The sequence below is a fragment of the Paroedura picta genome, chromosome 5 (genome assembly GCF_049243985.1).
Source record: "Paroedura picta isolate Pp20150507F chromosome 5, Ppicta_v3.0, whole genome shotgun sequence".
In the NCBI taxonomy this organism is placed as follows: Eukaryota; Metazoa; Chordata; class Lepidosauria; order Squamata; family Gekkonidae; genus Paroedura; species Paroedura picta.
In genome coordinates this window covers 123,305,040-123,332,687 of record NC_135373.1, presented here as the reverse complement: position 1 = coordinate 123,332,687, position 27,648 = coordinate 123,305,040, and the positions used below count along the sequence as shown (strand labels likewise).

Sequence of the window (27,648 nt, the reverse complement as noted above, 5' to 3'; positions counted from 1 at the left end):
GATATCAGCGCTCTCTCAGCCTCACCCACCTCACAGGGTGTCTGTTGTGGGGAGAGGAAAGGGAAGGCGACTGTAAGCCGCTTTGAGCCTCCTTCGGGTAGGGAAAAGCGGCATATAAGAACAAACTCTTCTTCTTCAGTGATATCAGGGCTCTTTCAGCCTCTCCTCCCTCACAGGGTGTCTGTTGTGGGGAGAGGAATGGGAAGGCGACTGTAAGCCGCTTTGAGACTCTTTCGGGTAGGGAAAAGCGGCATATAAGAACCAACTCTTCTTCTTCTTAGCGATGAAACCTTTTTTTCTTTTCTTAATGTTTCCCTTAGGAAGTCAAGCTGTCCAGCCCGGATTATAAGGACTGTAATTCTGCCGACGCAATGGAAGACTTCATGAAGAGGATCAGTTGTTACCAGTCGAGCTACCAGCCGATGGACCCGGACGGTGCCGACAAGTAAGGGAACTGAATTTGGGACAGAAGGGGGGGGGTGGATTTGCTTTCAGAACTGCTCAAAATGATGATAGCCAAGGCATTGTAGTGGTTAAAGAATGGCAGCCTTTAATCTGGGTGACCGGTTCTCAGAGAGCTGTCCTCACAAGAGCAGTTCTCTTAGAGCTTTCTCAGCCCCACCTACCTCACAGGATGTCTCTCGTGAGGAAGGGGAGGTGATTGTAAGCTGCTTTTGGGGCTCCTTTGGGTAGAGAAAAGTGGGGTACAAGAAAATCCAGCTCTCCTAAATGTTTTATACGCACACTTGCTTAGAGGTTGGTCAGCTGCGGTCTTTTTCTGCGCATGGCTGGGTTTCACTGCAGTGCGCTGAAGCTGAAAATGGGGAAGCTGGCAGCGTTTGGGGGATTTGGGGGCATCCAAGGGTTCCGAAGCGCTTCCCTGAGTTTGCAGCAAACTGTGTGGCTATGCATGCGTGCCATGCCACCCATGCGCGGGGAAGAGTGCTGACTTTCCGTTTTCCACTCAGCGGTGGATCAAGATGATCTGGCTGGCGCCTCCCATGCTGAGCATTGAGTCAGGAGAGGAAGCCGTGCCCTGCTTCAGGGTCCAGTTCACACAGAGCAGAAAGAGACCGCCAGGGGGCATCCAGTCCAGCCCCACCTCACTTTCTCAGAGTCTCAAAAACTGAGCCCAAACCAAAAGTAATACATTGAAGCTCTGTTTGGGATGGCCCAAACCTAGACACTGAGCAGGGGTCAGCCCCGGCTAGCACTTAGGTGAGAGATGGGCCAAGGAAGCCCCAAATGCCCTGTCTCTCGCCTTGGAAACATTACAGGCTCGCAGTATGCTGGCTGCATCTCAAAGGAGCATTTCCTGCACCACCAAATGCGCAAGCAAAAACATTTTTTAAAAAACCCTCAGTTAAACCATAGTGTGGGATGGGGGGAGAGAATCACTGTGGAACATCAGGCCAAAACAGAACACCCGCTTGCAGAAGATGGCAAAAGAAGGGGGACCGGGAGTGTTTTCTAGGGAGAGAGTTCTGGAGCTTTGGTGCCTGACCCACAAGGCCTTGTCACCCCTCATCTCAGAAGGTCGTCTTCTGTATGACCTCTCCAATAAGGCTCCTCTACGCCTTATGCCAGGCTTCTTTCAGACCAGGCTGTTGGTCGCCCACCTTGGTCAGATCGCACTGCCCTTCGCCCAAAGAGGAATTAACGCATGGAATTCACTGCTGCAGGAAGTGGTGGCAGAGGTTCCCCCAGGGGCTCTTGGCCACAAGGTCTAGATGGGGCAGAGATGCCTGCGTTCTTGTTGTTGGGGGGGGGGGGCGGTCAGTGGGAGGACTTCTGGAATTCTGGCCCCAGTGGTAGATAGCCTGATGGTGCCTGGGTCCTGGGTCTTTGTCACAGAGGATGGGCCACTGGCCTGATCCAGTGTGGGTTCTCTTAACTTCTTATCCCTGGCAAGTCTTTGTCGTCCTGCCAGTTTGAAGACTGCCAGTGAGGGGGAGCTCACTACCCCCTTAGCCAGCCCATTCCACAGCTGCTGGTGGACCTCCTGATGGCGCCTGGGGCTTGTTCTCCTGGCCCGATCCAGCATGGCTTCTCCGTTTGTCCCCCTCCGTCCATATTGAAGCCAACTCAGTGACTGCAAAGCCTATGTGTTATAGTGGTTAAAAAGTGGGAGACTGTAATATGGAGGATGGGATTTGGTTCCTCACTCTTCTCCACATGCAGCCAGCTGGGTGATCTTGGGCCAGTCACAGCTGTCTGAGAGCTGTTCTTGCAGAGCAGTTCTCTCAGAGCTCTCTCAGCCCCACCTTCCTCTCAGGGTGTCTATTGTGGGGAAAGGAGGGAACGATTTTTTTGGAACTCCTTTGGGTAGTGAAAAGAAGGTTATATGAAACCTGCTTCATGTGGCGGACAGCTCTGGTTTTCATGCCAGCGCATGGTGTGTCTTCCCCTCAGAGAACTGTCACTGATCAAAGTGATCGACGTTGGCCGGCGGTACCTGGTGAACAGGGTGCAGGATCACATCCAGAGTCGGATTGTCTACTACCTGATGAACATCCACGTTCAGCCGCGCACCATTTACCTGTGCCGACACGGGGAGAGCGAATTCAACCTCAAAGGGAGGATCGGAGGAGATTCGGGGCTCTCCAGCCGGGGCAAGAAGGTAAGGGTGGGAGAGAGACCCTTTTGGAGATGCCGGATTCAGGTCCCAGGCACACCTTAAGGCAGGGGTAGTCAACCTGTGGTCCTCCAGATGTCCATGGACTACAATTCCCATGAGCCCCTGCCAGCAAACGCTGGCAGGGGCTCATGGGAATTGTAGTCCATGGACATCTGGAGGACCACAGGTTGACTACCCCTGCCTTAAGGGACCGACAAGATTTTCAGGATAAGTTATTGAGAATCGGAAGTTCCCGCCCCAAGTTTTGACTCCTGAAAGCTCATACCACACAAATTGATATAATGATTAAGAGTGGCGGCTTCTAACCTGACAAGTCAGGTTTGATTCCCCGCTCCTCCACAGGCAGCCAGCGGGGGTGACCTTGGGCTAGTCACAGTCCTGTTGGAGAGCTGTTCCCGCAGAGCAGTCCTCTCAGGGCTCTTGTCAATTCCAGCTTCCTCACAGGGTGCCCGTTGTGGGGGAAGGGGTCTTCCCTTCCCTGTGGCGGAGGGGGAGACTGGCTGTGCGGGATTCTGAGGGGACCGGAAGAAAGTTCCAGGGCTGGGAGCACGAGGCCCGCAACCCTCTCCCTTCTGTTTCCTCCCCGGCAGTTTTCCGTCGCGCTCAATCGCTTTGTGCAGGAGCAGAACCTGAAGGACCTCAAGGTGTGGACCAGCCAGCTGAAGCGGACGATCCAGACAGCGGAAGCCCTGGAGCTGCCCTACGAGCAGTGGAAGGCCCTGAACGAGATTGACGCGGTAAGAGGTTTTCCGCAGAACGCTGGGCTCAGCTGGCAGCATCGTGCGGTGGTTCACGGTGTGGCCGTCAGATCTTGGCGGTTCAGTCTTGAAGCCTCCATTTTTACCGGGAAGTTCAATGGCTGATTGGGCCGTTGCTGTTTTTCTCAGACAGACCTACCTCACAGGGTGGTTGTGGAAGTAGTTTTGATAGGGGGCGGGAGAGACCTACATATGCTTCCACTAACTCCTGAGGAAGCTTATGGAGGTCGGTAATGGAGAGGGAAGGTATTTCCTTTTTCTTTCTCCTCTCGCTTTCATCATTACCTCCTTTTCTCTAGAGGAGAGGGTTAGTTCCCTGACAGAGAGAGACCTAATCAAAAAGAGGGCCAGCTTGGCATCATGGTTAAGAATGGCGGCCTCTATTCTGGAGAACAGAGTTTGATTCCCCGCTCCTCTTCCACAAACAGCCAGCTGGGTGACCCTGAGCCAGTCTCAGTCCTGTTAGAGCTGTTCTCGCAGAGCAGGTCTTTCAGAGCTCTCTCAGCCCCACCTATTCCACAAGGTGTCTGTTTGTGGGACTCCTTTGGGTAGTGAAAAGTGGGGTATAAAGTCTCAGCTCCTCTTCTCATTCTGGAGGGATTCAAGTCTGTTCCTCTAGCAACTCTCCCCGAATATCAGACTTAAATATATATATATTTCTCCTTGTAGGGGGTTTGCGAAGACATGACCTACGATGAAATCAAGGAAAAGTATCCAGAAGAGTTTGCCCTGCGCGATCAGGACAAATATTACTATCGGTACCCATCGGGGGAGGTACGTAAGTCGGATGCCTGAGAACATGGCAAATTTTAATTGGGGGGGCGTGGTGGAGGGGGTTTATTGGCTCGAGACCAAGGAGGGGGTTCCAAATCTGCCAGAGTAAATCCGAATCTAGCCCAGAAGCATTGCTGAACAAAGCAGTTGTAGGGGAGGCTGCTAGCTTGGATGAGCTTGGCTGACTTAATCTCTGGCTCACTCCCCCCTCCATAAAATTGGAATAATTCACAGCAGAATTTCAGGATGGAATCCAGTCATTTCCAAGTTGTTCTAAGTGGCTTGAGCCGTGCTTCTTGTCTTCATGCCTCTTTTTGAAAAATTCTGCCCTCTGGTGAATTTTCAGAGCTCCCGAGGGCACCTTAAAATAATACCAGGCCTCCAGAGCTTGGTAACCAGCAGAAAAACAAGCCTCTCCCACATGCAAGCGCCTGCTTTCAAAGCCAGACTGGGGCTGGCGTTGTGCTTTTGCAGGGAAATGGCAGTCTTGCACTGCCTCAATTTAATGGGGGTCGTGCGGACAAAAAGTGTGCGGGGGGGGGGGGAGGCCTTTGCCTCCCTTTCCCAGTGAGTTTTGTTAGTCCAAGATTGGCCTTGCTTGTTTTACATTATGCTCTTTTTTCTGTTAATTTAATCGTTAGAATAGGAATGCTGGGGCAGGAGAAATGTTATGTTTATGCCCACCAAGGAAATCTGGTGGCCAGCAAAATAGTACTTGGGGGGGGGGGTGCTTTAACCTATTTTTCCCTGTTCATACTTCCTTCTTGATAAAGCAGGCCGGCCAGGTAATTTGCAAAAGGAAATAATTGTTTGAGGCCAATGTTGGAAGGTCTTAGAACACATCTGCAAGCTTTCTTCTGGCAGTCTCGGTTGTGGAGGAAAGCTCTGCCAAGACACAGCTGGCTCATGGCAATCTGGTAGCATTTTTTAGGCAAGAGACATTCAGAAGGGTTTTGCCACCACCCGTCTCCTTGTAAGAACTCTGGTGTTCCTTGGAGATCTCCTATCAAAATACTGGCCTCTTCCTGACCCAGCTCGGCTTCTGAGATCTGGCTAGCCTGGCCTATCCTGTTCAGGGTAGCCTCTTATCTGTTGGCAGAGTTTGAGTACGCCGAGAGTGCGGAGCACTGGATTGCTTAAAATGGTAAAATAGAGTTTTATTTAGAAGAGCAACCATGATGTGTAGAAAGGAGGATAGAAGAAAGCGAAGTATTCTAGCTAGCTGTCCTGTGCAGTTATTCTTCTTGCAGCTCTTCTTGAAGGGAGGTTTCCTGTTCAGCCTATCAGGACTCAGGAGAAGATAATTTGAAAATCCAACAGGGAGTTCCTATCCTAGCTATGCAAAATACACGCCTCCTCAGACGCCCCCTGCAGGACGCCCTTTATATGCTGCTCAGTTATGCCCACTGCAGGTCTTGCCTTTTTCCAACATCAGTAACGTCCTTTTCTCCCTTGCAGTCCTACCAGGACTTGGTGCAGCGCCTCGAGCCAGTCATCATGGAGCTGGAGCGGCAAGAGAACGTTCTGGTCGTCTGCCACCAGGCTGTGATGAGGTGCCTCTTGGCCTACTTTCTCGACAAGAGCGCAGGTACGAGGCTCAGGTCTGTTCCAGCCCTTGCTGGCAGGCTGCTGTTTTGGTTCCTCCTTCTTTGGGTGTCTGTGTGTTGATTGATGGCAGTTCTTTGCAGCGGATTAGCCAGGTGAAATCTGCCGCAGCCCCTTGCCATTCACATAAAAGAGTGAGAGTCCAGTAGCACCTTAAAGCTAACAGAGCAGGGCAGGAGCTTTCATGGGTCACTGCTCACTTCTTTAGATACACTTGTAATGTGAGTCCCATCTGTCCTTATTATCTCATAGAGTGGAGTGATTCGTGTCAGTAATGAGAAAGGAAACCTAGGTCTAGATTCGGTCCAGGAGGCTGCATTGTCTTGAGCTCCATTATCTGTAGTGATTCAGCCACCTTCCTCTTTCTGTTCTCCCTTTGAAATTGCTGTGTAAGAGAACTGCTATTCTTGGGGCATCAAGCGCCTTTTGCTGTCCCAATGTTCACCCATCCTTATCTCTGCTTCTTTTCAGAGGAGATGCCTTACTTGAAATGCCCACTCCACACAGTGCTGAAGCTGACCCCCGTGGCCTATGGTAAGGGTCTCCCAATCTGTATGGAGCATGGAGGGGGGGGAGCAGGATTCTGCGTCCACTGCACCTCACTGGGGAGAGGAGAGGAAAGGGAAGGCGACTGTAAGCTACTTTGAGACTCCTTTGTGTAGAGAAAAGCAGCATATAAGAACCAACTCTTCTTCTTCTTCTTCAACTCTTATGATTCTGTAAACCGTAGAATTTCATCCATCTCCTTGGATGCAGAAAGGGTCAAGTTTCAAGTGCTCGTGTTACACATGCACTGAATGCAGATCTGCTTTTTTAGACAGGCCAAAAGAATGCAACGTTCTTTTGCTATTGCAGGGGACGCAGCAAGTCTTGGCTTCAAAATATCTGCTGGGTTAAGCGTTTAACATTTTTTAAATGGACAGATCCGCTTGTCAGCTAGCTCTGCGAATAGCTGTCCCATTACTTCTTGTTTCCTTAAGGTTGCCGAGTCGAATCCATCTTTTTGAACATTGAAGCTGTGAACACCCACCGGGACAAACCAGAGGTGAGGATCCGCTTTTGGGCGTCCTGTAGGTTGCTTCCCCACACCGCTTCTCTTGTGTAGCTGTCGAGAACTTGTGTACGCTTGCGTGTTTGGGGAAGAACCATCCGCTCAATTCCCTCCAGTTGTGGATAACGTTTTCCCCTGGCCGTCATTCCCCCTTCCGAAAAAGTAGCAGTAATGTCAGTCATCCTGCGTACGAACAGGGAACTTGCTTTCCACGTGTGTCCTTGCAGCCATCTCCCCCCCCCCAACTCGTATTTTTCCTTTGCTTGCCTTGTAGTTTTCCGGCCCTTTTCGGAAGTGTGTTTTTAAGTTGATGAGGATGATGAGGACTTTGAAGCAAACCCCACCGGCGTTATATTTTTGTCAGAAACTGGCCAAGACGAGCGTGGTATGGAGTGCCAAAATCCAGGGCTGGGGGAGAACCCAGGGGGGGGTTGAATCCTTGCTTACCCACAAAGCTTTGCGCAGTCTGCTTGCCCTACCTTGCAGGGCTGGCGTGAGGATAAATGCAGGAGTAGTGTACCCAGCGATGCCCGCTGGAAGGTTGGGAAAGGTGGCGGGAAAGCAAGGAGCAAGCCCTAGGGAAGTCCTAATACGGGTACAATTCCACGAGGGGTTCTTGGATGCTTTAGGATGCTTTATGGCTGATCCTGCGTTGAGCAGGGGGTTGGACTAGATGGCCTGTATGGCCCCTTCCAACTCTATGATTCTGTGATTCTACTTGCTTTGATGGAAGCGCCCCCAGTAGGCATGAAGCGTTGAGTTTTTCGAATCTCAGAGGAGGGGGAGTCTTTAGCTTTGAAGAAGAGTCAGCCTAGGGTGGGAGACCTCCAAGGAAAGAGGGGAGGGAGAAATCTGCAGAGCGTGTGGTGGGCCTCTTGCTAGGGATGCCAACCTCCAGTTGGTGACCTGGGGATCTCCCAGAATTGCAGCTCATCTATGGAGATCAGTTCTCCAGGAGAGAATGGCTGCTTTAGAGGGGGAACTCTGTGGTGTTGCACCCCACTTAAGTCTCTGTCCATCCCCGGATCTTCATGAGTTTCTCAACATGAAGCTGGCATCCCTGCCTCCCCTTCCCCGGGGTTGGGAGAGCTGCCAACCCCAAACTCTTTGCTTAGGGGCCAACTCTCTTAATGCCATCTGCCCCACTTCCCTTCCGTACATCCTACCCAGGCATTTCTCCCCTAGGTAGTGTTTGAGCCTCGCTAATACAAGCCAAGGTGGAATTCAGAGCAGGGTTTGGCCTACCTAGGCTCATCAGAGGGGTAGACCTGGCCTACTTTTCCTCTCGTTAGTTCAACCAGAAGCAAACGAAATATTCAGAATCTCACATTTTCAGTTTTGAGATCCTTGACCGACTGGGAATGGGCTAAGCCCAGCCTGGTGTGGTCCTCTGCTCCCCCGAAAATGTCCTTATAAGAGACAGTCCCCTCTAGAAGCAGGGCCTGTTTTGAGGTGGCCCCATGCAACTTCTAGTCAGCAAGAGATTTTTTTTTAATTCAACAAAAGTGGCTAGGCCCTGGGATTGGTTTGGTTTCCTGGTGGAGTGGTCAAGTTTAGCAGCTTCTAATCTGGAGAACTGGGTTTGATTCCCCCACTCTTTCACACACAGCCAGCTGGGGGGCCTTGGGGCTAGTCACAGTTTTCTTAGAGCTGTTCTTGCAGCGAAGGTCTATCAGAGCTCTCTCAGCCCCACCTACCTCCGGGATGTCTGTTGTGGGGAAAGGAAAAGAAAGATGATTGCAAGCCACTTTGGGACTCCTTTGGGTAGTGAAAAGTGGGGCATAAAAAACCGCTTCTGGATACATTTCCTCTTGGCAGCCCACCTCTGGAAGGGGTTTTATGCGGGTTGCGGCATTTGGAATTAGAAGACAGGCGGTTAGCGTGGGTTGGCTTGAGAACAAGAAAGGAAGTAATCCTGCCCCTTTGCCTCATTACAGCTAACCTCCAGACTGCATAGATTGCTTATTTGTTATTTGCTTAAACCGCTTCTTCCACTGCTGGGGACAAACGGAAACCTTAGATTGAGGGCTGGCCCATGCACAGGTCCACCCACTCAGGTATGACAGCCGGGGAGACCTCCCAGCCTCTTTCTTGGGCAGGAAACTCGCATGCGTAACAGGGACCAAACTTTGTCCCCTCTCTCTCCCTTTCCTTCCAGCGCCTTTGAGATTTTTTCTTCATTCTTCTCTTCTTCATTCTTCGGAGCGGTGGGGAGTTCTGAAAAAACGACCAAAGGCTGTTAAGCGGCCTGACCTCTACTTCCCTCACCTGCTTGTTGTTTTGGTGGTCAAAGAAAAAAAAAACATAGACTTACTTTAGATGGGAAAAGGTGGACGTGGGGATCCCTGCGATGCATTTAATCTTGCCTGCAAAAACTTAAAAGCGGGCGTGTGAATGGGAGTGCTAGAGATGGAATCGCAGCGGTAGTGAACTCTGTCCAGTCACTTCGTCAGATACGAGTAGGGCTAGAGTTCCCTTAGTCCTTATACCTCACTCTGAAGGTGGGAGGGGCTTTGCCAAGAAGGGAGTCAAGATGCAGAGATACAAAGCACATTGTAATCCGCTTGATGAGAGCGGGGGAGAAATGATTTGGGGCAGAAAACATGCGTCTGCAGTGAGACAGGAGAGCTAGATTCAAGTTCAATGGTGCAAAAGAGACGTAACAAGATTTTTTGGGGGTGGGGGTGGGGGGAGGGTGTTATGAGCGTTTGAGAGTCCGAGCATCCTCCATCAGGAGCTCTGTTGGTCTTTAAGCTGCTGTTGGACTCAAATCTAGCTCTTAATCGCTGCAGACTCACACCACTACCTCCTGAAAGCATAATGCATGGAAGCGCTTATGTTCGGAATGAAACTTCGTTGGCCTTCAAGGTGCCTCTGAGCTCAAAACATCTGCTGCTTTAAGCCAACATGGTGACCCACCTGTGCCGAAATAAGAGCACCCTGATTGAAGTAGGCCATCACCCAGGATTCTCACAGTGGCCAGCCAGTTCTCTGCATCTTGATTCCCCTCTTTGTCTGCCAACCCCCTTCCCACCTTCTTACCAGAGCGGAAGGACTCTGAGATCACCATTTTGACTTGTTCTCCGATGAAGAGAGCTTTAGAGCAGTGGTCCCCAACCTGCGGTCCGCGGCCTGGTGCCGGCCCGCGAAGGCCAGGGCGCCGGGCCACGGTTCCTTCTCCCCGCCCCCCCCTGCAGTAAAAAACTTCCCAGGCTGCAAGCTTGCGGCCCGGGAAGCTTCTTACTGCGGGAGGGCGGGGAGAGGGAATCAGGGCCGCGCATCGCGCATGCGTGGCCCGACCACACATGCATGCTGCGCGGCCAAAATCACAGACGCGCGGCACTTTTGCGCATGCTGCGCACGTGCGATTTCGGCCGCGCAGCTCGCATGTGCGCATGCGCGGCCGCGGCCATCGCCCTGCTGGTCCCCAGCCAAAAAAAGGTTGGGGACCACTGCTTTTAGAGTCTTGGATCCCAATAAACTTGTTGGTCTTCGGGGAGCTCTTCTCTTGCAACCCAAGGGGGCGGCTCACCTGAAACTTTAAAAAAGATGTCTCCCCCTTTCCCGACCTTCATTTCTGTGCGCATGTGTGCGTGTGTGTGTGCGTGCGCCCTGTGTGTGTTTTGGCAAGCCAATGAACCGTCATGCGTTCTTTTTAAAAAGACCAACTGCTCCCCCCCCCCATAACTCTCTCCTCCTTCCTTTTTGTTTTTATTTTTTTTGTGTCGCTCTGATGTAGGATGCCAAGAAGGGACCTAACGTTCTCATGCGCCGCAATAGCGTCACCCCTCTAGCGAGCCCCGAGCCCACCAAAAAGCCGCGCATCAACAGCTTTGAGGAGCACGTGGCTGCCGCCTCTTCGGCCGCTCACCCCGTCTGTACGCCCCATGAGGTGCCCGCACAGCTACCTGGACAGGTTGGTTACATTCTTTTGTTGACGTTTCCCCCCCCCTCCTTTCAGTGTGGTGGTGGTCTTGGCTGGGCCGCGCTTCTTGCAATTTTACCTTTGTGTCTTTCCTTCCCCGTTGTTTTCGGGGGATTTCTTAATCACCGGATGGCGGTAACTCCTCCGAGGTCATCTCCGGCGCCCCGGTTTTGCTCCTGTCCTTTTGTGTGTCAGTGAGGGGTGGGTTTAAAGTGTGGATGTTGGCGGGCTTTTGTGCATGCCTATGAGAAAGCATGTGGCTTTACATCTGAATGGGACCGGGGCACGGCACGTGTGATCGGCTTGGATTCGGCACAAACTAATTCAGGAAGCTGGCTCATTTTCCCTGTCTGATATTTTCCTGGGTCTGAACTTTTGCCCTCGGCGCCTTCCGGATAGATTTTACTTTTAAAAGCACTTGCTTTCTTAGGTTACAATTCAAGAGTCCCAAACCTTGTTGAGCCTATGGGCACATTTAGAATTTCGAAAGGGGCGCAGTGAGTGTCGTCCCAAAATGGCTGCTGGGGGGTGGTGGAGCCAAACCCAAAATGGCTTCTGCCGGAGGCGGAGCCAAATGGAACGTCGTTCTCTGCTTGGGAAGAAAGAGACGCTGAAGGTGGAACAGAACTACACATGGACTAAGAAAAGCCCAAGGGCTTGCCTTGCCCTCCTGATCCACCAGTGGAAAACCCTTTCCTTTGAGAGCACCCAATAGCAATCCCTGCTTTACTGTGGCCCCGCCCACTTCCTGAGGCACAAATGGGATGGCCAATTATGATACCAATGGGCACCATGTTGGTGAACCCTGGTTTATCTTGTTAGAGCCTTTGGATTGACCATGAAGGTTTGTGTTTTGATCATTAGGGTTAGTGCAGCTGACCGTAGTGAGTGGGCAGCATGCAGTCCCGCCTCCTGCCTCTTCCTCGCAAACCGATTAACCCTTTGTGTGACCTTTCTGTTGCTCCTCGGTCCCCCTTCTGCTTGGCACCCCATTACTGATCTCTTTTTTTCCCCCTCTCCCCTTTCTTTCCCTTTTCTCTCTGTCTCTTCTACAGCCTGTACTGGGAAAGGCCTCTCTGTAAGTATCTTCGGCCCACTTTTGCCTTTCCTGCCATGAGCGCTTGAGTTTCCCCCCCGTTTTCTTCCACCGATACCCGTGCAAAGTTGGGCTTTTGTTTTCTTTTGTGGTGGTAGAAAACTGAAACAGCGGTGCCCATTGATTTACTGGCACATTTCTCGATTGGCAGCTGCAAAACCTCCAGGACAGCCTTTCTCAACTTTTGTACCATTGAGAAACCCCTGAAACATTCTTCAGGCTTTGAAAAACCCCAGAAGTGGCACAATCGTGCAGAATATGGTTGGGAAGCAGAGCTGTGGACACGCCCGCGCAGGGCTCCTCCCCTTCCTGCCCCCACCAGGCCCAGCATTGGCCAGTTTGGGAGGGGAGGGCAGATTGGCATGACCACACATCACTCAATGAATGTTTAACAACCATTCAAGAAACTCTGCCAGGGCTGTTGAGAAAGCCTCCTCTAGAGGGAGAGAAGTAAAACTCAATTCTGTGTGTCTTGTGAAATCTGGCTTGCTGCCTCTTCCCCTGCTTGTGACTGACAGACTCGTAGAGCTGGGAGGGGTCCTAGAGGCCATCTAGTCCAACCCCCCGCTTAAAGCAGCATCAGCCTCAAGCATCTGTGACAAGTGTTCTGCTGCTGCTGGTGAGGGGGGAGCTCCCCACCTCCCCAGGCAGCCCATTGCATTGCAGAACTACTCTGTAAAAGTCAGGCTGGTATCTTTCCCCCACCCATAGGGAGTTTGCCATTGCTTGCCTCTGCGTAGCAACCCCGTTCTTCTGTTATTTTTTCTCATTTAGGCTAATTGGACCTAGAGCTATCATAGAGTTGGAAGGTACCTCCTGGGTCATCTAGTCCAACCCTCTGTACTTTGCAGGACACTCACAACCCTCTCGCTCCTCCACTGTCACCTGCCACCCCCTTGAGCCTTCACAGAATCCTAGAGCTGGAAGGGACCTCCTGGGTCATCTAGTCCAACCCCCTGCACTGTGCAGGACACTCACAACCCTCTCGCTCCTCCACCGTCACCTGCCACCCCCTTGAACCTTCACAGAATCAGCTTCTTTCTTTCCACTCCCTGGCTTTCAGCTGAACCAAGTTTTGAGTCTGGGGGCATGGCCGCCCACCTGAAACCTGGCTTTCCCCTCAAGCATCCCTCGCTTTGTAGTTCCCCCTTGCTGTCTGAATGCAGCCAGTGCGATCTAGAACATCCAGAAGTGTCAAATGGGGAGCAGGGAGATCTGGATTCAAATCCCGCTCTGGCCCATTTCTTCCTGATTCCTGTTTGCATGACTAAAGTCGTTCTTTCTCAGTCCGGTCCACCTTGCTGGGTTGTTGTGAGATAAAACAGAAGGGGGGGTGCTACTTAAGTATGCTGCCATGAGCCCCATGTGGAGGGAAGGGTTTTTTTTTTGCAAAAACCCTCTTGGATTTGACTGAGTGAGGTCCTCGGTGCCCTTTGAACCCTGCCCGCCAACTTGTGTTGTGTAGAACCCCAATTCTGGGCACTCTTTTTCTCTCTCAAACCTTCCTCCTTCACTGCTTTTTCTTTCTTCCCCTCTCTCTCTTCTCTCACTGAACTTGCCCCACCACAAGCCGGCCCGTTTGTCAGTTTTTCAGAACTTTTCGCTTTACTAACGTTTCCAAGGTAAAACCGCTTGCTGCTAGCACGTCATAGTTTCCCTACCCTGCTGTGATCTTAGCGGAACCCTAGTCATTCGAGAACGTTCTGGCATGTTGCCTGTGCGCACATGTACACAGTGAGGGGGGATGCGTGCACACCTTTGGCCCATGCTCCTGCATCTTCCTTCGCCCTGGAATTTCTCTGTGTATGTTTTCTTCCCTTCCCTGAAACTGCTGCATTCAGAGACCTAGGAGCGTCCTCATGCTATTCTGTATCCCAAGAACCTCTGCCCTTTTTTTGGCCGTATGGTGATTGTTCCTCATATTTCCCCTCAAGCTTTCCTTTGCAACTTCAAGGCATGCATAAGGGAGTTATTTATCTCTTGACAAGGCAGCTTTGGCTGGGTGATGCATGCATATTCTTTAGGAGGAATGCAGAACTGTTGAGCAGGGACATTAGAATCCGGGGATTGCTTTGTTCACACCCCACAGCAGAATGAGATGGGGCTGAAATCTTCAAGCTGCGGGTGGCAGAGGGAACTTTCTCTTCCCTCTGCGTCAGGGGTAGTCAGCCTGTGGTCCTCCAGATGTCCATGGACTACAATTCCCACGAGCCCCTGCCAGCGTTTGCTGGCAGGGGCTCATGGGAATTGTAGTCCATGGACGTATGGAGGACCACAGGTTTGACTACCCCTGCTCTACATGACAAATCTCCCTGCAAGGAAAAAGCTAGCATAGCTGAAAAAAGTTTCCCAGCCCAAAGTATTCCCTGTCATGCTAGCTTTCTGCTTTCAGTGCTTCCTTCAGCCTGCTCTTGGCCACAGCCCTAAATTTTGAGGCCCTGCTTCTAATTAACTCTGTGCCCTGATTTTGGCAACAAAAATGTTTTAATTTGAAGGAAAAAAAACTGGATGTGCCCCATTCATGGGTTGAAGGGCTGTGTCCTGTGAGTTACAGTGCTGGTAATCGGGCATTAAGTCTCCACTTAAATGTTGAAAGTTGGCAGAGAGAGCTGAGTGAGAAAAGGGGCCCGGCTTGTGGGTGGTGGACCAAGTCATACAGTTAACAACAGTTGCGCCTGGTTTGTGCCATGACCCTGCTGTCTCCAGTGAGGTCCTTCCTTGGTGGTCTTAATGTTTCCTCTATTGCTCTGCATGCAAATGATCTATCGCTTCTGTTTGCCTTGGTCTGCTCTTTGGAACCGGCCCGCTCACGGTTTCTTCTTCTTCTTCTTCTCCCTGCAGAACCTGAACATCTCCCACGAGCAGTCTTGAATTTCTCCCGGCGACGTTGGGGGCCGCCAGCGGGGGAAGGCCTGGCTCCGTTCGCATGGCCCCTCACCTCTCCGGTCCTCCTGCATTCGACTTGAAGGTCAAGTTTTGGCCGTCGGCCGTCTCCATTAACGGATCAGCTGCCCGATTTGGACTCTGAACAGAACGAAGGCCTGGGGGGGGGGAGGGGGAGAGACTTTTTTGAGGGGGAGGGAAGGAAGAAAGAAGAACAGCTCGCTAGATTATAAATGTGGATCCAACATCTGATTTGTTTTTGGTTGTGTTACCTTTTTGTTTTCCTTCGGGGCATGATAAGTCAGATGCTGCGGCTTTGCACATGGCATGACTTTGGTGGGAAGGGGAGTTGACTTGTAAGACGACACTGTTGCCTTGTGGGGGTGGGAAGAGACCCTCCGTTCCTTTCACCGCGTGTCAATAATTGGATGATGTCAGGGGGTGGGGAATGCAGATAGACAGGAGTATCAAAGCTATGCACTGAGACACTGACATATTTGATCTCCCCCATTTGCATGCTCCCTGCTGTTAGGGCAACACTGAGGGCTCCCTTAAAAGCCTCCGTATCGTATCGATTTTAAAAGAATACTAAATTTGAATCACTCTGAATAATAAAGGGATGCATAGAAGTCACATAGCCTTGGGTTTGCCTGAGGACACTCCCGCCCTTGAGGGTGTCATTTTTGTTTGTTTGTTTAGACTGCCTAATAACCTGCGGCAGGTAACTTTTGTCATGCGGTAAACCGGAGGGAGGTACTGCAGGAGGTGTGCATGGGAATTCGTGGTTTTGATTGAGCCGGGGATGGAGAAGAACAGGTCCCCGAGGGGCACTGCCGAATTTCACTTGGTTGAGAAATTACCTCCTTGCCCTATAACCCCGTTTGATCGCATAAAGCTCCAACCCAGGTATGGATCTGGTGTTAGAAACCCATTTTCGACGACTGATTAAGACTTTTCAGATCGCCCTCTTCAGACTCGTTTACGGAATCGTTTTTTTTTTTTTAATGCTTTGAGGGGAGAGAAAGTTTTCCAGCTTGTTTTCAAATCTTGAGCCAAGGGAAGGTAGTTTTCCAAGAGCATCGTTCATGTTCTCGTGCACGACTGGAGATGCAGGTTGTTGCAGGGGCCATGCCTCTTCTGTCACTGGTTCACCCCCAGGGGTCTGGGTGGGCAATAAACCGTCACATTGTTGGGCGAGCACCTTGTGCGAGTTCACGCCAGGGCTGGCTGCTGGCCAGTGTCTCCCAGTGGGACATTGGGACTGTTTGGGGATGGGGCACTGCGCATTGGTCAAACTAGAGAAAAGTCAGTTTCTGTGTTGCAAAGTCTTCGCGTCCCCAGACGTCTGCTATGGGTGCACTGGAAGGCAGGGGGTTGGGCCTCCCCCCCCCCCCTTGCAGCTAAGCTGAAATAAGGAGCTGCTCTTTTAACCTTGTAGGAAACACTTTCACATCGGGCCCCTGCCCCTATATGCCAGTGATCCCGAGGCTGGGGATTCACTCTGAGCACAAGGGGCAGGAATTGGCCCTGACTCCTTTTACTAGTTTTTGTGCAAATAGACCCAGTGCAAATAGACCCAGGTCCTGGAGGCCGTGCAGCCAGCCCGAGACACTGTGCCTCTCAAGTTTTACATTGCCATAGCTCGGTTTGGATGGCGACTGTGGCGTATTTCTTTTGAGCTGATGCAAGAGAGACTTGTGTACTGTAGACAGACTTAAAACACGCATATTCTCCTTGCAACACTCCTTGTTTGTCGTGCCATCTGGGAGGGAGTGGAAGCTCGTAGAAATACTTTAGCATGGTGTTTCTTTCCACCTTCCCCCTTAGGGACTGCAGGTGTTCCCTGGAGGCGGGTTCCACACCTCAGAACAATTGCAGAGAATTCGGTGTGGTTCTGTCCTTTCCTCCCCAAATTGTTTCTCGTTGGTTGGGTTTTTTGGGGGGGGTCTGCCATTGATTTTTCCAAACCCTAATGTTAGCCCAGAAGAAAATCTAACTTATTGAGGGAATCGGCTGAATATTTTCCATTGGCTCACTTGGAAAACCAGTTTCCGAACAACCGATAGGATCATTTTTTACTTTCCACAGGCTTTCAATACCTGCCAGAGCCATCTGTAATAACCGTCTGCACCCCCCCTGGAAGCTCGGCAGAGCTGTCCCCAAGATCCTCCCACCACACAAGGGCCATGAACGAAACCGGCTTTCCGATCCCGTTAGCAGAGGGTTTTTCAGTGGGGCTTCCCACCATTCAGACCTCTCCCCCTCTTCCTCCGTAGCCTTGAAGAGTGGTGGCGAACAGGCAAACAGGAGTGCCTTGAGCATTAGGGTTGTGTCACAGTTTTACATGTGTGGGTTTTTTTGTACGGTTTTCTATTGACGACTGTGTGCTTGGGCCATGTCTGACGCTGAAGATTTCTACTGGGGTGGGATTGGGGGTGGGTGGGCGGGGAGGCTTGTCATGCAAGGTGGTTTCTGTGTATATATTAGTGTATAGCTCCAAGGAACCCCCCTGCCCCTTTTGAGTTATTTTTATGGCGTTATCTGCACACACCGTAGAGTTCCTGCTCCCAGTTTCCTCCCCATTGTGTAGCTGCAAAAGTGCAGGTTGTCTCCTCTCCGTAAAGAGTTTGGAGAGGGACCGAATGACTTTAATCTCATATCTTAGTTCTCCGTTTCCTGCCTTGGCTAGATAAAACAGCTGCTGACGAACCTGCACATTCACTTGCTGTGATAAAGCTGTTGTACCCAAATTTTCTTCTGGGGGGGGGGGCGAAACGTGATTGGCTCCTACTCAAGAGGAGTATCCTGGAAGAAACCAGATTATTTTCCGCTTCCGGCAATCGGAATGAAGGAAGGGGTGCATGTGTGCGTGGGGCGGTGGGACGGAGAGAACCACACCAAGGATTTTCTTCTTTGATTGTTGGGGTTTCTTTTGTGCCCCCCCTCCCTTTGATACTTGAATTTATATTTTATCACATTTTTTATAGCACAGTGCTATTTATTTATTTAAGCGGATGTTGCAGAGCTGAGAGGGGGAGGGGAACGGGTTTCCTTTGGACTTTTTTTTTTGGGGGGGTGCTGCTGCGTGCGATGTTGATTCTGTATATATGAAACAAATGGTTGTGTGTGGGGGTGGGGAGGGGTTCGCCTTTGAGATGAAGCTGCATCAGCTGCAGGTCTGCCTTCGGGACGTTTGTATATTTTGCAGTTGGACCAATAAAAGATCTTGAAATAGGAAGCTGTGGTCTTGTGTGTTTTGTTTGGGAGAGTCTTTTTAATGGCTGCTAGTTTGAGGTTCTGCATGTTGTGTTAGTTCCCAAATGTATCTAGAGGCCAGCAACCAAATAGATAGCCAGCCAGGTATTTATTATCACTTATTACTATTTCACATGACCGGGGTGGCCAGACTGGCTCGCCAGATGTCCATGGACTACAATTACCATGAGCCCCTGCTAGCGGGTGATTGTAGTCCATGCACATCTGGCGAGTCATAGTTGGCCATCCCAGTATGGTCTTGTCTGGCTATGCCATTTTGTCCTCTTCAGATTACAAAAAAACAAACAAACACTGCAGCATCAGTATCTTCTATTAAGTGGCGGCAGCCATTTTGTGGATAACTCCACAGCCACTCTGTGGAAGCCATTTTGTGCCCGACACATTGCCAGAATTCCAGAGGGGCCTGCAGGTTTGAAAAGGTTACAAACCACCATTCTAACTTTTTCCTCCTGCCAGCCAAGTGGAGGGACTTCCGTCCACACAGCCCTTCTGTGACATCAGAGTAGCTCGCCCAATCGCTGCCTCAGGTTCGGTTGGCCCCCTACCTTACTTGCCTGGAGTGCAGTGCAATACAATGTGGACTTTTCCCTCTGTCAGTCCTTGGGGTTATGGTTTCAGCCCCGCTGTCATCTCTGTAAAAAGAATGGACCTTGTGTGTGATTACAGAAATGATCCACCGGCTAGATCCTCTCAGATTGGACCGATCAGATAGCACAAAAGAGCTTGGGAGAAAGGTTGGAGATAGCTTTTGGGCTGATTTGTTTCAGTTTCTTTCCTATCCCACTGAGTTGCTAAGCTTCAGAATTGGGACTGCAAGGTAGTTTTCACTGAAGACAATGCTAGCCTCTCTCTTTTCTTTGGCCTGCTAGCTGGGGAGGGGAAGAAGATAACAGCCATTTGGCGAGAGCTAACATACTGAATTTCTCAGTTGGATCCCTCTTTGGCTGCAAGGGAGGAAGCTCTCAGGCTTATTTTGTCCTCTTCCAAAACAGCATTGGTTCATTTCTTGTGCGGCATGCAGGTTATGCAGGCAGGAGATCCTATGAGTATCTGGCAGCCAAGCAAGAGATGTTCATAGGTGGTTCACCATTGCCTGCACCAGGTCATGACCCCAGCGTTCCTTGGAGGTTACCCTTCCGAGTGCTAGCCTGGATCTGATTTGGTAGACGGCAGCTACATGTTGAGAGTTGCATGCACAGAAAGGGCTGTGGCTCAGCGGAGGAGTGTCTCCTTGGCATGCAGAAGGTCCCAGGGACAACCCCTGGCATCTCCAGTCAAGGGCCAATCAGTGAGTGACGGGAAAGACATTTGCCTGAGATCCTGGAGAGCTGCTGATCTGAATGGACAATAGTGATCTTAATGGATCAAGAGTCCCTGGCCTCTTATTCCTTTGTGGTGGCCCTTCAAAGGCTAGCCAGGGCCGGTCCTGCTTAGCTTCTGAGATCTGGCCAGATCAGACTCACTTGTTATCAGTAAGTCAATTTGGTTTCACGAGTCTCTGAGGACAACAGCTTTCAAACTTCCCATTCCCCTAGGCATTTTCCTGCCTTTAGAAGAAGGCTGCTACTGGGAGGACATTTGAGAAGACATGAATTCATCGGGTTAGGAGCTGACTCGATAGGGATTTAACGCACAAAAAGAAGTCCGTGGCAAGCTAAATCTTGGGGCACTGAGTTGCACAGAACTAGCCCAATGCTTTCCTTTTTCCAGTCCTGAGTCAATGTGGGGAAAGAACTTAGCTAAAATCAAACCCAATCGTTTGGAATTGGGGCATACTGCATTGCAGGGTTGGTATGAAAACACCCCCCCCCCAATCTGTCAAACTCTGGCTCTAGAATTGTTTGTCATTTATAGACCTGAAGCAGATCGTGCAGTGCGAGCCATTAAACCCACTGAAATGGGACATCTTGCTGAACTCTGATAGTTGTTGAAGCAAAGCAGACGAATTAACTGTATGTTAAACAGCACAGAAAATATGGAGGTCCAGGTTTTTAATACTTCTGGTGTACTCATTTAATTATTTATCTATTTATTTAGATTTTTAACCTGCCACTCCTAATTGGCTAACGGTGCACTACATAATCCCACAATTGTGGTACAATAAAACAATGACCTATTTAAACCCCATTAAAGCCCAGTATCCAGATGGCGAGTCCTTGCTTGATATGACTATATAACTATTGGAGGCAGTCTGGCGTATGACGTTCAGAGCCAGATGATATTGCTCCGACCAGAGAGGGGGCCCCCCAAATCAACTCTAGCACTGGCCCCGACCATACACCTGTTGGAAGAGCTCCATTCTGCAGGACCTGCCGAAAGCAGAAAGCTCTCCAAGGGCCTGCAGCTCCACTGGGAGCTCATTCCCCCAGGTAGGACCAGGACCGAAAAGGCCCTAGCCCTGGTCAAAGCCAGGTGAGCCTCCCTGGCGGCAGGAATGCATGTGGCCAATAAGGAAAAGTGTTCCCTTTATGTTTTTTTTAAATATTTTAATTACTTTGAGCTCTGTTTAAGGAGAAAATCAGAAGGAACAGGCATAAAAAAGTCGTATAAAATAGTTCATCAGCTTTACATTTATCATACCCGTTAAAATGCATTAAGATATCTTCTTATAGTATAAAAATCCCATTGAAAGTTATTCAACATTTCTATATAGATTAATCTATACATTATTCAATACCCCCTCATTTAATCATTAAATCCTCCAGTTAGCACAGCCTTTCTCAACTTTTTTGCCTTTGAGAAACCCCTGAAACATCCTTCAGGCTTTGAGAAACCCCAGAAGTGGCATAATCGTGCAGAATACGGTTTGGAAGCAGAGCTGTGGACACGCCCACCTGGGGCTCCTCCCCTTCCTGCCCCCACCAGGCCCAGCATTGGCCATTTTTTGGGGGATGGGAGCAGGTTTTATCACCTGATAAATGTTTAACAAATATGAAGAATATAATAAATTAACTTCTACCCATTTGGGGAATCCTTCAGCGCCATCAGGAAACCTCAGGGTTTCATGAAACTCTGGTTGAGAAAGGTGTGACGTTAGCAAATCATTTTTGTCCTGATAATGCAAAAAGGCTTTCATTCTATTTCAAAAGAAGACGTGGATTTGTGTCTTATCAATGCTGTGAGTTGTGCCATTTCCGCAAATTCTCTTAATTTTAATATCCAGTCTTCAATTTATAGGTATCTCCTCACTCTTCCAGTTCCACACCTGTAAAGTTCTTGCAGCAATAAGTTGTTGAATAGATTTTCATACTTTCATGCCCCTCAACCTCTTTGGCTCTCACCTTGTTCAGGTTGGTCCCCCCCTTCTTTTCTGTGGTATGAGCTCCAGTTACTACCTGCAGGTAAGCTGCCCTCTCTCCTGGCCCCACCTGGAGGTTGGCACCCCTAGACTTAGGGCATCAGTGGACAGGGCTCTTTGGAGGCTGGCCCTTTTAGAAAAAAAGAACCTCTTTCTCACCTTTACACTCCCTAGCAGAGTCTGGCATCCCAAAACAACCAGCAAGCGAAACAGAAGAATGAAAACAGAATGACTTTGTTTAGTGGCTCTCATTCCCCCACCCCACCCTGCCTTCCCTTGCCTGTGTTTGTGAGCGGCTGGCTTATGCAACACCAAGATCCGCTGCGCTTGGAGGAAAAGAGGTGACATTTGATAACCCTGCCTGGCCACCGGGAAGAGAGTCCTGGGCTGGCTGAATGGAGGACAAAATGCAGGGTGAAAGGTTAAAGGAGGTCAGCACGGGTTCGGGCCCTGGGATGCGCATGGAAAATTCCATCCTTAACACTGGAGGTTGGCCTTTTTTTTACTGAAGAGCAGTGGGCTGTAGTGGTCAGAGAGGGCTGGTCTTGTTGGCAGAGTTTAAATCTGCAAAGGGAACCAAGCCCCAGGCTGATTAAAGGAATAAAATGGTTTTACGAAGAAGAGAAACGCACTTTGGGTAGCAAGAGGAGGGAAGGCTATCCAAACTGTCTAATTGTTCTGCTACACAACAAAAATGGAGTCCAATGGCGCCCTTAAGACCAACAAAGAGGCGTGATCTTTCGAGTGCAGACACGCCTCTTCAGACTAAATGGAACAAGGATCATAAGTGTACAGACATAAGGTAAAGGTTTGCCACAGTTCACTTTTGCCTTATAGCTATACACTTATGATTCTTGTTCCATTTAGCCTGAGGAAGGGTGCTTGCACTCGAAAGCTCACGCCTCGAATAAATCTTTGTTGATCTTAAAGGTGCTTTTGGACTCCATTTTTGTTTGGGCTACTTCAGACCAACACGGCTACCCACTGGAATCTAATTGTTCTGTTGTCTTCTTTCTGTCCGTTGTGGGGGCAGGCAGGGTGCTTGAAGGAGCCGGAAGCCTCCAGTTAGAACCAATCAGAAAAAGAGGAAGAGTTGGTTTTTATACCTCGCTTTTTCACTGCCCGATGGAGTCTCAAAGCGGCTTACAATCGCCGTCCCTTCCACTCCCCACAACTGAGGGAGGTGAGGCTGAGAGAGCTCTGACAGGGCTGCTCTGTGAGAACAGTACCATCAGGGCTGTGACTAGCACAAGGTCACACAGCTGGCTGCATGTGGAGGAGTGGGGAAACGAAACCCGGCTCATCAGATTAGAAACTGCCATTCCATCTCCTCCTAAAAACTTCCATAGGAGACTCCCCTATCCCATCTATGGACAGCCCTTGCAAAATTTGTGTTGGGGAGGAGCTTTCGGGAGTCACTGCTCAAGTGTGCATGCACATGGAATATTATACCAGAATTAAGCATTGTTGGTCTTAAAGGTGCCCCCGGACTCCAACTTTGTTCTATTGATCCAGACTAACATGGCTACCCTGCCCCAGATTTTGTTAGTCTTTAAACTCTATGCCCATCTATTCTTTTGCCTAGCCGCATCTCGATTTTTCAGGATTCTCCAGTCGACCAAGCAGCTGGAAAAAGAAAGGCCTCCTTCCCCTGTAGGGCTGCAAACTTGTGGCAGGCCGTGAAGGGGTTAAGGATGCTAAAGCAACCTTAAGGGAGAAAGAGGACCACAGGAGAGGGGCGTGGTTTGCTCTGGTGCTCTGTTGCCCGGGCGACCAGCGGCTGCAAAGCTCTGTGGGCCAATGGGGAGGAGCCAGCCCTCGCCTTGCCATAGCTGAAGTCAGGCGCTGATTTCTAACTGGATCTTGCGAGAAATCAGGCGATGGGCCGCTGCAGAGGAGCAGGGAGCCGCTCCGATGGATGAGCAGGGGTGAATTATGTGGGTTACCAGTGCAATTTTTCCAAGAGGCAGAATGTCTCATGCACACAGTCCTTTAAAAAAAAAAGACCTCATTTGGCAGGGTGACATCAGGACACCTTTGCAGTGTAAAAAGCAGAGAGAGAGAGAGACAGACATACAATTCATTGCTGGCTTTCTTGCAAGAGGCCGGCTGTGGTCTGAGAGCTGAGAAAATTCGGTCCTGCAGAGTGAATGGCTGCTGGGCAACAGCTTGGCTTGCCAACAGGACTGGAGAAAACAGCTCTGGCCCTTTAACACAGGCTTAATTGGGGGGAAGTGGACAGAGGAAACTTTCCATGGCAGAGAAGGAAAGAACCTCAAGTAAATAACACCCCAGTAAGCCTCTGTTCAGAGCCTCTTGTGGCGCAGGGTAGTAAGGCAGCAGACATGCAGTCTGAAAGCTCTGCCCATGAGGCTGGGAGTTTGATCCCAGCAGCCGGCTCAAGGTTGACTCAGCCTTCCATCCTTCCGAGGTCGGTAAAATGAGTACCCAGCTTGATGGGGGGTAAACGGTAATGACTGGGGAAGGCACTGGCAAACCACCCCCATATTGAGTCTGCCATGAAAACGCTGGAGGGCGTCACCCCAAGGGTCAGACATGACTCGGTGCCTGCACAGAGGATACCTTTACCTTTAAGCCTCTGTTCAAGAAGAAGGACATTTTAGCTCCATAATTGCAACTGATCAGGCTACGGCTGCTTGGAGGGGGGGCTCTCTCAGGTTGCCAGCTCTGGATTGGGAAGTTCTTGGAGATCTGGGGAGAGTTGGGGGGTGGAGAGCAAGGCTTGAGAAAGGGAGGGAGCTCTGCTATGTGTGTGTGTGTGATGCAACAGAATCCACGCTCCCCTCCCCAGCTGCTATTTTCTCCAGGGGAACTAAGCATGCCTGGACATTTGGGGGTGCTACATCAAGACTGGGGTGGCCAAACTGAGGCTCTTCTGATGCCCATGGACTACAATTCCCATAAGCCCCTGGTTTAAGGTCACGTAGGTGCTCTCTCTTTGAGTGGGATGCCTCTCTTTGTCTGGGATATTCTGTCTGACTGCTTTGTCCTCTCTCTCTCTCTCCACATGGCCTTCCATGAAGACACATGTCGCTGAAGGTCCCCTGTAGATACAACGGCCTCCAGTTCACAGTCACATGATGCTGGACTGTTGGAAAATATCCGGTGTACAAAGAAGAAGAGGGCAGCAAGAAGGCAATTAAATTTTCGATGCTATTCCTTCTCTGCCTCCAGATTGCTACTCTTAAGGACATTTTCCTTCGGAAGTGCTACACTCAGTCTTACCCTCCTTCTCAGCTAGAGTTGTAGTTAGGAACCTCTCTGCCTCTCTTCTTTCCCGTCAAGTACATTAGTTCCTAAATAAACATTTATCTACTTGGCAATCAGGTTGTGCACCATGCTGGGCTAATTATTCTGCCAATACAGAGAGATTGACCATTTATAAGTAGCACAACCAAAATTGAGTCCAAAAGTATCTTTAAGACCAACAAGGATTTATTCAAGGATTATTTCAAGTGCAGGTACTCTTCCTCAGACAAAATGGAACAAGGATCATACAGATATAAAGAAAAGGTACATTAATGGCAAATTAGTAAACTGTAGCAGATTAGAAATTATCTAGAAATAAGCAACCATCCATGGAGATGGATGGGGCAAGCAACTAGTCTCTTTTAATTATTTCTTTTCACAACTGTCTGCCATTAATTACTTGACATTTTTATTTCTCCAATATTTTTGTGAACTACAGCTGAACTCAAAAGGACTGATCTGGCAAAGAATTATCATCCTGCATAATTTGGATATTATGACACAATTTACTAATTTGCCACTAAATCTACTTTTTATCTGTACTCTTATGATCCTTGTTCCATTTTGTCTGAGGAAGAGTGCATGCACTCGAAAGCTCACACCCTGAATAAATCTTTGTTGGTCTTAAAGGTGCCGTTGGATTGACTTTCTGTTGTGTCTTCGTTGGCCTTCCGAGCCTGCCAAAAAGCAGAAGAAAGGGTTTCCTGTAACCGGCAGTCCATCTCAAGAAGCATTCTGGGAAATGGATGAGAGTGATGGGATGTCAGTGGGGTTGAGTCATTTCCTGATTCTCGCAGATCAGTGGAGCAGAGTGATGGCCGTGCGAAATAAATAGACAAGCCACTTTTAAAGTAACAAGAGAAACAGCACTTTTGAAATGGTCTCCTTCCGAAGAAATGACAGAACCAAGTCTGAGTCCAGCCAGCAAAGCTTAATTCAAGATTTTCTCCTTCCCGCTTCCACAGAAGGCAGATGATCCCCACAAGAGGTGCACTTCTGTCTCAAAGTCACGACTTGCTCCACTGGAATCCCTTGGGATTCATTTTCCTTAAAAAGCTCATTGCTTTATGGGGAAAACCAAATTAGCAAGAAGTTTGCCCTTTTCTTAAACACTAAAAACACAAAAATAGTGACCACTGCAAAAAAAAAAAAAGTCATGTCACGGTAACGATGGAGAAGAGATCGAATGCGTTCAATAATTCATTTTTCCTGGATCACAAATGGATCAGAACGGTGGTAGCAGTCTGGAAATGAAACGTCGAATTGTTCTGGGTCTCTCAGATTGAGGAGCTTGAACCAAACTTGCTTATGCTCCCTGCAGGGTTCTACGGGTATGAATCTACTAGTAGTCCCGGCCCCTCAGGACGTTTGTCTGGCCTCGACCCAGGCCAGGGCCTTTTCGGTCCTGGCCCCAACCTGGTGGAACGAGCTCCCAGAAGAGCTAAGGGCCCTGCAGGATCTACCAGCTTTCCGCAGGGCCTGTAAGACGGAGCTCTTCCGCCAGGTGTACGGTTGAGGCCAGGGCTGGGTCCTGATATTGGATCTAGGATCCCTCTCTGGTAACATCTGGTAACCTCTGACCGATCTGATATCTCCCTGCCACCAGTAGAACGGTAGGAAGGTTGGCCCCTGGCTGGACGAGGGGATGAGACACTTAGTAGATTTTTTTTTTGTTTCTGCCTTACTAGTTGCAATAGTATTTATTAAGGGATGATGGGATTTTATTGTGTTTTTATCTTTCTATTATTGTAAACCGCCGCGAGCCCACCAGGGAACGGCGGTGTATAAAACCAATAATAAAAAAAAGTAAAATAAATAAATAAACCTGATCTCCAAATGTAGATCATTTCCAGTAGCTGCTTCTGGCTGTGAGAGTTGGATGATGCGAAAATTGGATAAGAGGATAACCGATTTGTTTGCGCTCTGGTGCTGGAGAAGGCTTCTGCAGAATCCACGGACAGCAAAAGTCACAGGCAAGGAAATACTAAAACCCTCTGAATCATTCCCCCCGCCCCTTGTGCAGATTGGAGACGGGATAGGGGGGTAGGGACCATTTCTCTGCAGCTCTCTCTGTGCATCAGCAGGGTCTGACTCATTGCTGACACGGTGGAGGAATGAGTGGAATCCAAAAACGGATTCTGATCACATAGGCCTTCCCCCTCCACCCCCCCCCCAAGCAGACTGGGAAAGGTGCTGGCGACATCTCGTAGGGAAATGTCTGGGGAGTGAAGGAAGGAGACAGACCGTCAGCCAGCCCCCCAGTCCTGCATCTCCTCCTTCAGGTTCCTGCGAAATGTCATGTGCTCAAGAGTCAAGGATGTCTCTGCTGGGCTGGAAACCTGGAGGATTTATGGCTCCTCTTTTGGAAGGCAGCTCCAAACAGAGTCTGCCCAGGATGTGTTCCGTGGTAGAGCGTCCGCCTTGCCGCAACCCAGATGTGCAGAGATTTGTGGGGTTTTGGGTGCAGTGATCTTTATCTGCACACAATTATCTGAGCCTCCCTGGCTTTATTAAACCAGCTAATTTGTTTTCTCTAAAGGGGTATTGGACCCTTTGTAAGAATCCTAAAGAATATTGCCTGCAAACTCTGGTCTACTTTTTCTAGGAGCCAGCAGGGTGTTGTGGCGAAGAGCGGCAGCTTCTAATCTGGTGAGCCGGGTTTGATTTCCTGCCCCCCTGCATGTGGCCAGCTGGGTGACCTTGGGCCAGCCACAGTCCTGATAGCTCTTTTTTCCCCAGAGCTCTCTCAGCCCCAACCATGACACAGGGTGACTGTTTTGGGGAGAGGAAGGCTTACGATTGTAAGCCACTTGGAGACTCCTTCGGGAAGTGAAAAGTGGGGCAGAAAAACCAACTCTTCTTCTTCATCCGGGCATAAAGCTTTTGAGTCATAAATTAATCCTTCAAGGCTGAAAACTGCAAATTATCTTTGGTTCTTTGTACCCTGACCCAGAGAGCCACTAAGTAGACTATATGGAACTTGTTGGACCAAGGCATCCATTCAGGGAAGAGGGCCCTGGCTCAGTGGCAGAGCATCTGCCTGGCATGCAGAAGGTCCCAAGTTCAATCCCCGA

General features: G+C 49.8%; 1 protein-coding gene across 4 annotated transcripts in view; it reads left to right on the top strand.

The window, feature by feature from the left end:
- The window catches only part of PFKFB3 (6-phosphofructo-2-kinase/fructose-2,6-biphosphatase 3), a 63,240-nt gene extending 45,272 nt beyond the window's left edge, over positions 1 to 17,968 (top strand). For 2 of the 4 annotated variants that reach the window (XM_077340321.1, XM_077340322.1), the window contains 11 exons: positions 321 to 445; positions 2,413 to 2,620; positions 3,229 to 3,375; positions 4,066 to 4,170; positions 5,629 to 5,758; positions 6,247 to 6,309; positions 6,756 to 6,820; positions 7,101 to 7,211; positions 8,764 to 8,883; positions 10,566 to 10,742; positions 14,689 to 17,968. In XM_077340321.1, the coding sequence (XP_077196436.1) occupies positions 321 to 445; positions 2,413 to 2,620; positions 3,229 to 3,375; positions 4,066 to 4,170; positions 5,629 to 5,758; positions 6,247 to 6,309; positions 6,756 to 6,820; positions 7,101 to 7,211; positions 8,764 to 8,883; positions 10,566 to 10,742; positions 14,689 to 14,718 (1,281 nt within the window). In that variant the 3' untranslated portion in view covers positions 14,719 to 17,968. The remainder of the gene's footprint in view (positions 1 to 320; positions 446 to 2,412; positions 2,621 to 3,228; positions 3,376 to 4,065; positions 4,171 to 5,628; positions 5,759 to 6,246; positions 6,310 to 6,755; positions 6,821 to 7,100; positions 7,212 to 8,763; positions 8,884 to 10,565; positions 10,743 to 14,688) is intronic. The other 2 variants (XM_077340318.1, XM_077340319.1) reach the window with 2 other exon arrangements.
- Positions 17,969 to 27,648: the final 9,680 nt, after the last annotated feature.